This window comes from Empidonax traillii, unplaced genomic scaffold, assembly GCF_003031625.1.
Source record: "Empidonax traillii isolate 1590-97213 ecotype Southwest subspecies unplaced genomic scaffold, ASM303162v1 scaffold980:size574330, whole genome shotgun sequence".
Lineage (NCBI taxonomy): Eukaryota > Metazoa > Chordata > Aves > Passeriformes > Tyrannidae > Empidonax > Empidonax traillii.
Window position 1 is genome coordinate 101529 of NW_020956173.1, and position 8915 is coordinate 110443.

Here is an 8915-nt window from a genome sequence, read left to right on the forward strand (position 1 = left end):
TGAGGCATGGAGACTCTCCAGGGAGCCTGGGCCAGCTGCTGGTTCCTTGCCTACTTTGCAGCCATCAGGATGTTCTTTCGGGCTGTGACTGTTGTCCCCTGTTTTGGGTGACACCAGGGTGAATTTGGGTCAGCATGGCTTAGCTGGGGCAGCTATGTCTCACCAGTGGGCAGCCATGGAGCCATCCACCATGCCCCCCTGCTCTGGGTCCTGGTTGTCCAAACTCACGGGAGGGATGTACAGGAGATAGTACAGAGGTGATGGTGCACAAAGAACTCAGGTTTTGGATTTTCTCCAGCTGCTGAAGGATCTGGGGGAAGGCTGAGTGAAGAGCAAGTGCCTTGCAGGGTTGAAGGATTCACATGTTCTTTCTCCTCATAGCCTGTGGGCCACAGCTTGCCAATTCCCCCACTGTGATAGTGATGGTTGGCCTCCCAGCCCGTGGGAAGACCTACATCTCCAAGAAGCTGACGCGCTACCTCAACTGGATTGGTGTCCCTACAAAAGGTGAGGCATTCACTGGCTTCCAGGGGGAAAGCACGAGGTCTGGTCCTCAGGAGTTGCCATAGGAGCTCAGTGCCTTGGGAAGTGGCAGGTAGTGGGAGAGCTTTCCAAGATACAGTGGGCAAAATATCCATGTTTTCCCATCATTTCTGCTGCAGCATGGCTTCTCCTTTACTTCGAGACCAAGGGATGTCCCTGAGCCTTTTGCTCTAAGGATGCAATTTTGTAGCACTTTGCTTGCTTTAATTGCAGAAACTGCAGAGCTGAGTTGAGCTCCTAGTTTTGATGGTTTTTTTGTCTTTCCCAAATAGTTTTCAACGTGGGGGAATATCGCCGTGAGGCTGTGAAGCATTACAGCTCCTACGACTTCTTCCGTCCTGACAACGAGGAGGCCATGAAAGTCAGGAAGTAAGTGTGGGCACTACCTCCATCCTACCAGTCAGGTCCCAAACAGGTGGTGAAGCCCATGGCTGGAGCCCAGTTGCCCAGTTTGTTTGGGGGTGATGAGCGGAAAAGCTGGGCTCTACTTTCGAGTTCTCCCTGCCTGCTCCAAAGAGACCTGACTTGGGTGCCAGGAGCTCAAAAAATTAAGCTGTGTGGGCTTGGTAGCTTCAGGGGTCACCAACACATCCAGAGGACATCAGGACCACACATGTCCTCTTTTGCAGGCAGTGTGCTATGGCCGCCTTGAGGGATGTCAAGCTGTACCTGACGGAGGAGGCTGGGCAGATTGCGGTAAGAAAGGAGATGCACCCCGTGGGATTTTGGCATGTCCTCCCACTCCTGAATGTCCTGTGCCCTGTGCAGTTTGCTCTGCAGTTCCTTCTCTGAGGAGGGGCTCAGTGGGAAACCAAGGGCACTTGTGGTGCTAACTGAAGTCTTTGCTTTTAAAGGTTTTTGATGCCACCAATACCACGCGGGAGAGGAGAGGGATGATCCTAAACTTTGCCAAAGAAAATGGATTTAAGGTTGGTACCGTGGGGCTGGTACCTGAATTGCATAGTCCACCTTAGTATGCTCTTGGTGTATCTTCCTTCACTAACATGTTGTCCTCACGATGCTCCTGCGTAAGGGACATTTCACTGCTGGGTTTGATGAAAAATGTGAAACTCTTCCCTCATAACAAGTCCTGGAGAAGGAAACTATGGGAGTAGGGCAGAGCAGGGAGGAGGTTGGGTTGGGCAAGGAGCTGGTTGAGTGTTAAAAGCCTTGTTGTTGGGTTTCAATTGAGGTTTGCTTTGCTTCACAGGTGTTCTTCATTGAATCTGTCTGCAATGATCCCACTGTGGTTGCCACCAATGTTATGGTAAGTGTGGAAGTGTCTTGCTTTTGTTTTCCCTCCATAGACAGGTGGGAATGGCATCACATTCACAACCTTGTGTCCTCATGGCTTGCTGCAACCACCCTGGTATCTGCAGGAAGGACAGCACAGCATGGCACAGGCAATCCAGGAAGTTCCTGGAGTGTGTTGATGATGATTTCCTTCTCCAAGAGAGAGGAGCCAAGAAGGAGAATGTGCTGTGTTGCACTGTGCTGCAGTGACCATGAAATGAGACCTCAGGAGAGCAGACTTTGGCCTCTTCAGGAATGTGCTTGGTGGAGTACCATGGGATAAAGCTCTGGAGGGAAGAGGGGCCCAAGAAAACTGGTTAATATTTGAGGATCATCTTCACCAAGCTCAGGTGTGACACGTTCTCAATAAAGAAGTAATCAAAAACATCAGGAGGCCTGCAATGAGCTCCTAGACAAACACAAAAAGGAAGTCCCCAGAGGATGGAAGCAAGTACAGGCAGCCTGAGAGGAAGGCAGAGATTGTTTGAGTAGCCAGGGATCAGGTTAGGAACAATAAAGCCCTGACAGAATTAAATCTGGACAGGGTTGTTGGGGGCAAAAAGAAAAGCTTCTATGGATACATTTGATGATAAAAGGAAGACTAGGAAAGTGTGAGCCCTCTCTAGAAGGAATAGGAGGCCTGGATACTGGGGATATGGAGAAGGCTGTGGCTTTTTGCCCAAGTTTTCACCAAGTGCTCCAGCCCACTGATGGAGTTGTAGGAGGCAAAGGCAAGGACTGAGAGAATGAAGAGTCACCTACAGTAGAAGATCAGGTTTGAAACCATCTAAGGAACCTGAAGGTCTACAAGTCCTTGGGATCTGATGTGATGCATCTGTGGGTCCTGAGGGAACTGATGGATGAAGTGGGGAAGCCACTATCCATCATATTTAAAAAGTCACGGCCATCCAGTGAAATATTCTCCCTGACTGGAAAAGGGGGAACATAACCCTTGTTAAAAAGGGGAAAAAATGAGTCTTGGGAGGTTGCACACAGCCTTTTCCATGACACTAATAAAATACTCAGTTTGCTGCATCTCTTTTTTTTTTTTTTTTTTTTTTTTTTTTTTTTTTTTTTTTTTTTTTTTTTTTTTTTTTTTTTTTTTTTTTTTTTTTTTTTTTTTGAGCTGGATTTTTATTTTTTTGGAGGATTTTAATCCTTTTATTTGGAAACTAATGCTTGAAGGGGGAGAAAATGAATGTGGGATTTTGCTCCACGGGGTGCTGCAGATGAATGGTGCTCATAGTGCCAGGATCAGTGTGGAAAATACGCCACGGGCCTGGGATGCTGCCACATGTGTCACTCTGTTGTGTTATCCTGCTCGTTTCAGGATTGCCTGTGAAGTTACTAATGTGTAATGCTGCTGTTCAAACCCAAATCTTCAGGGAAAATAGCCTGTTAGATTAGTTCAGGGGGAAAAATGGCCTGTAGTAGTATTTTTCAGCCCAGTAAATTGCAGCAACTAATGCACAGAAAGGGTTTGAATGTTGTTATGCTAATATCCTTTTGTTGACCTGGGATAAACATCTAGTCTAAGCTCATGCACTTTCCATTTTCAGCTTGAATTTAAACCTGATGCTTTTCTTTAACCACAAGGAAGCTCAGTTTTCCCCACTGTGTTGGGTGGTGAGGTGCTACCCCAACTCCTGGGAGAGTGGGAGTGGACAGATGCACATCTATATTAACCATGCAATGGCTTATACCAGATTGTCTTACTTTATGCTTATTTTGGGGTCTAACTTGGTTCTCTTGTGCCCTGTGATACAAAATGACTGTAAAGTGTCTCAGCTGTTTTCTGGATGCTGGCAGGACTTTGAAATTCGAGATTAGCATTGCCTGAGTGGGAGACCTTCCTGACCTCTCCCTGTGGTGTGTTTTTTTTCCACAGGAAGTCAAATTGTCCAGCCCAGATTACCGGGACTGTAACTCCACTGATGCCATGGAGGACTTCATGAAGAGGATAAATTGTTACCAAGCCAGTTACCAGCCACTCGACCCTGATGACTACGACAGGTAAGAGACTCTGCTGACTTCTGAGCTGACTTTAACACCTTCCTGCTCCCAGGAGAGGAGCAATGAAGGATGGAGCTGTATTTCATTTAGTCTTCAAATACCTGACTGTGCAAGAGTAATGTATGGCCAAGCCTCACCTGGAAACCAGGCTTTTTCCTTGAAAGTGCTGTTTTTCCCCAGCCCTGTGCCAGGGAGTCGGGCACTGAGACTTTCCAGGCTCTTCTGGGCTCGGATATGCTGTTTTCAACCCTGTCCTGCAGGTCTAAATACAAAGGGTTTGGAAAAACACTTGAGTTTGAGCGGTTGAGGTGCTTTTGTCATTGTCCCTCTTAAAGGAAAGGATTGGTTGTCTCAGGCCACAGGATTGAGCAAGCCCTGTGGCTTCTGCCTAGTTGTGTGCCCTGGGAAGACCTTTGCTGTCCTGTATGACTCTGCAGGCACCTCCCAGCCTTTTCACTGCTCACAAGCACGTCTGTGTGCTCTGCACGGATTATTCCACTCCTGCTGATCCCTGTCCTGTTCCCTGTTAGTCCTGTTTAATCCTCTTTGCTGCTGCAAGGAGGAATGGCGATTACACTGGTGCTATTCAGCTCTCCATGAATCCCCGTTACCTGTTGGCTTCCTGTTGAAAATAGCCTGCAGGAAATCCTTTTAGCTGGGTGATTATGCCGAGGGAGATAAGTCACAAGGCTGGTTCATGAGAATGATGTTTCTTTCTTTCCCTAGGGAACTTTCTCTCATCAAAGTCATCGACGTTGGCCGGCGGTTCCTGGTCAACAGGGTTCAGGATCACATCCAGAGCAGGATTGTTTACTACCTGATGAACATCCATGTCCAGCCCCGCACCATTTATCTCTGTCGGCACGGAGAGAGCGAGTTCAACCTCATGGGCAAGATTGGAGGGGACTCTGGCCTCTCCAACAGGGGCAAGAAGGTGAGGGAGAAAGGGCTGTGGCTTCTAGGAGGGATTTGGCTCTAGTAAGATGCCACGTGTTGGATGAAGTGTGTGTTTGATGACAGCTGGGTTGCTCAGGATCCATCTATAGGGCTGGATAAGTTTGGGCACGGCCTCAAAACAAGACTTCCCAGCCATCGTTGTTACTTGTAGTCTAGCCAACAGAGATTGGGCTGCAGAAAGCAAATAAGCAGAGCTGTGGTTAAGGATGGCCAGGGATTTTCCATAGCCCTGTGGGAAAGCCCAGGTCATGGTGCTGTTTCCTGGGTGCTGATGTTCCTTGAAGACAATAGGTTGCCTCTTTCTCCTCTGCTTTCTGTCTGTTCTCGCATCCCTTCTTGGGGATGCTTACCTGCTGGTAAGCTATGGACCAGGAATCAACCTGGGTTTTTTTTATGTCTCACAGTTTGCGCTGGCACTGAACAAATTTGTAGAAGAGCAGAACCTGAAGGACCTCAAAGTCTGGACCAGCCAACTAAAAAGGACAATCCAAACAGCAGAAGCTCTGCAGCTGCCCTACGAGCAGTGGAAGGCACTCAATGAAATCGATGCTGTGAGTATCTTTGATTGCAGCAGGAATAGCTGGATCAGGCTGGTTGTTGCTTGATGAGAAAGAGCAACAGCACCTGACTTTTCACTTCTGCCTAAATCTCAGTTTCCATGGAGAGAGTTTCCTGCTGTGGGAAAGGGTGGTACCTCTGCAGGACTCACCTTTTGGCTTCCTGACTTTAGTTGTACCTTCTGCGGAGTCTTCAAGATGTTGTCTTGAATTATAGAATGGTTTGGGTTGGAAGGGACCTGAAACAGTATCTGTTCCAACTCCCTGCTACGGGCAGGGACATCTTCCGCTAGACCAGGTTGCTCCAAGCCCCGTCCAGCTTGGTGGATTAAAATGACTTTTGCTTGGAACTGCTCTGTGGCTGAACACTCACAGGGTTACAGACAATTGCTTTGGAGAAGGCTTTGCATGTTGGCTGTGCTGATGCTTTTTGACCTGAGTAGGTCCAGTAACCATGGATGTCCTGTTCTGGCAGGGTGTGTGTGAAGAAATGACGTATGAAGAAATCAGGGAGCAACATCCAGAGGAATTCGCTTTACGTGATCAGGATAAATATTACTACCGTTACCCTTCAGGGGAGGTAGGTCTGCAGGGAGACCTTCAGAGACGTGACTTTTGCTCTAAATGTGGCATTTTTGTCTTCATTCTGTCTTCTACACAGGAGCTTCGAGCGCTCCAAGGAACTAGAATAGAGAAAGGTCAGGGCTTATGTTCACCTCTGCACTGAGCTCTTGTGAAATCATTGGTATATGAAGATATCACTGAGAAATGTATCACTTAACAAACAGTCCCACTGACTTTGTAGCAGATTATTGGAAAGGGACTCTGGAGGTTTCTAGTCCAACCTCCATCATTTTATCTGCTCAAAGTGTTGTGCTGCCCCAATTTCCTTTTCTGTCATTTCCAAAAAAAGTAATTTTCACCCTGCTCTCAGTATCATTCCCTAAGGGTTGATGGTAATAGCTCTGTTCCTGGCAATCTGCTTTCATCGTGTGACACAATGAGGTGGTAATTTACATCAGCTCTGGATGATAATTTAGGCTGTGAATTGAGCTATTTATCCCCAAATTGAAAGTCATTTGGGAAAAATAGACATAGACATTTGGGGGAAAAAAGAATCTTTGGAAACATCCTCATGACAGTGTATCTAACAGGAACGTGTGGAGATGTCAGACACTGCCTCTGGGTGTCTGGAGCTCATTCTGGCTGCCTGTCATGGTTCTTTATGAAGACCTTCAAAACCCTGGGGTTTCTCAGGTTGCTCCAGACTTTTCATAACTTAAAAATCCTGTAGAAAAATCAAATTTCAAGACGATGGAGGGATGCTGTCCTGAGAGCCCCTGTTACTTACCTTAATAAACATTCCAGGACTGCGATGTGATGCACTGAAATGGGAATGACTTCTTCTCTGATGGAAGAAGTATCTGTGTTCTAGACTAGCCTGAAGATGAGAATTTACTTGTTTTTAGCAGTAATTATGTTAGTTTAGTCTGAGGCATGAAACCAGCAGATGTAACAAGACAAGGAGCATTGCTGCTTCTGAGGTGCTTGTTTCTTTGATTCTGTGCCTCATCTTCCTTCCCATCTTTTGTCCCAGTCCTACCAGGATCTGGTGCAGCGCCTGGAGCCAGTCATCATGGAGCTGGAGAGGCAAGAGAACGTCCTTGTGATCTGTCACCAGGCTGTCATGCGCTGTCTCCTGGCATACTTCCTGGACAAGAGTGCAGGTGAGCTCCCTGTGTGTGGGAAGAGGATGGACCCTGCTGGAGGAGGGATGATGGATGCGGCTCTATGGAGATGCATTCAGGTTGATGTGGGTCTAGAGCGTGCATCTGTTAGGTGTGGGGTGGCCTTGGCTGTTGATCAAGATGCTTTTGGAGAGGGGGTGGGATAAGATAACCCTCCTGCTTTGCTGTCTCTGCAGATGAAATGCCCTACCTGAAATGTCCCCTTCACACGGTGTTGAAGCTGACCCCGGTAGCCTACGGTAAGTGGGACCTTCCTGCTAAACTTGTGGAGGGGGTTGGCTTGTACCTGCTCCTGAATCCAGGCTGCCTCTGGGAGCAACACCCTGTGCCTGCTGGGTTTGCTGATGGCCTCTCTGTCTCCTTGTGCTCCCCTCCGCAGGCTGCCGGGTGGAATCCATCTCGCTGAACATCGAAGCCGTCAACACCCACAGAGATCGGCCAGAGGTGAGTGTTGCTCTTCCTTGGAGCCATCCCTTGGTGGTCCCCTCCTGTCCCCTACGGTCAGCTGGCAGTGGGAACACCCCAGCAGGGTGGGCATGGGGAGGTGGTTTAGCTGGGTGCTTGGAAGTGCTGCTGGTGGAGCGTCAGATGGGTTCTTGCTCTGCAAAGCTGTGGCTGGTTCAGGGTTTTCCAAGGGAAAAGGAGTGCGTTGCATGTGCCTGCTTCCCAGTGTGTTTGCCCAGACTACAGCTGGCCCAGGGAAAGCTCCTCCCTGGTCTTTGACTTTTTCCTGTACAGTCATCCATTCACTCAAGCAGGGAAATGGAGCCATGGGTGGAGAAGGTGACTTCTCCCAGGTCTCCTGGTTTTCTGGCAGAGCCTCGGCTCTATGCCCAAAATCTGATTTTGCAGGTTTTTTGTGGTTTGTTTTTTTTGTTGCTGTTTGTTTGTTTGTGGGTTTTGGTTATTTGGTGGGGTTTTTTTGTTTTGCTTTTGTGGGGTTTTTTGTTGTTGTTTTTTTTTCCCCTGGTATGCCCATGGCACTGTGGGGCTACCAGAGTGCTTTTCTGCAGAGTGGGGTATGATGATGCTGGGCTGGGAATGCTATGGGGAGGACACCCCTCTTGAGAAAAAATTCCTGTAAGAGCTGGTGTATCTGCCATGTGCTCCACTGGGAGCTCAGAGGCCAGAGAGGGGGATACCAGCTTGGTGCTGGGTCTGGGTGCCCCAGGGATGTTATGCCCCTGTCCCAGATGCTGGGACCTTTCCACCTTGTGCTTAGTGGTGATGGAGCCCAACTGGATGCTGGACAGTTGGAACCATCCCCTTTTGGTCCACATCTCCTTTCCTTCACTTCCCAACCTCGGCAGGTGGCAGCACCTGGGCCACCTCTCCCTCCCCACGGCTGTAAGGGGGAAGCCAGTCCTTCCCCCTGCCATGGGGGCCATCAATGCCCTCCTCCACCACCCTTGCTGGGGATGGCAGGAGTGGCAAGGGTAGGATGGAGCAAGACACATGCAAAGTGCTCGGGTCCCCCGCTCAGCTGCATCGGTGCTGCCCCTCCATCCCTTCTGGCTTGAGTCGGAGTTTGGCGGTGCCAACCCTTGCTGGCTGCTCTGCTCCCGCTTCCCAAACCTTCCTTATCAGCTTGGGCTGGCTTGTCTTCCCTCTTCTTGCTTTCACACCTCTCCCTGGGTGGAGGTACCGGCTTCGAGGAGGAGACTGATGGGCACCTCCCTCTGTCCTGCGAAGTCATGGCTTGATTGCTGCTCGGTGTTTTTGGCTATCTGTAGTTACTTTTTTGTGAGCAGAGACTTAGGTGAGGGGAAGGTCTCTTGTGTCTGAGTGCAGGCCCCTTTTTTTT

The 8915-nt window shown here is 48.9% G+C and overlaps 1 protein-coding gene across 10 annotated transcripts in view; it reads left to right on the top strand.

Moving 5' to 3' along the window:
- Positions 1-8915, top strand: part of PFKFB3 (6-phosphofructo-2-kinase/fructose-2,6-biphosphatase 3) — a 20182-nt gene that overhangs the window by 5791 nt on the left and 5476 nt on the right. For 4 of the 10 annotated variants that reach the window (XM_027903542.1, XM_027903541.1, XM_027903544.1 and 1 more), the window contains exons 2-13: positions 382-507; positions 816-912; positions 1173-1239; positions 1398-1472; positions 1754-1810; positions 3725-3849; positions 4576-4783; positions 5211-5357; positions 5839-5943; positions 6961-7090; positions 7288-7350; positions 7491-7555. In XM_027903542.1, the coding sequence (XP_027759343.1) occupies positions 382-507; positions 816-912; positions 1173-1239; positions 1398-1472; positions 1754-1810; positions 3725-3849; positions 4576-4783; positions 5211-5357; positions 5839-5943; positions 6961-7090; positions 7288-7350; positions 7491-7555 (1265 nt within the window). Of the gene's footprint in view, positions 1-381; positions 508-815; positions 913-1158; positions 1240-1397; positions 1473-1753; positions 1811-3724; positions 3850-4575; positions 4784-5210; positions 5358-5838; positions 5944-6960; positions 7091-7287; positions 7351-7490; positions 7556-8915 lie in introns of those variants that run through there. The other 6 variants (XM_027903534.1, XM_027903536.1, XM_027903537.1 and 3 more) reach the window with 2 other exon arrangements.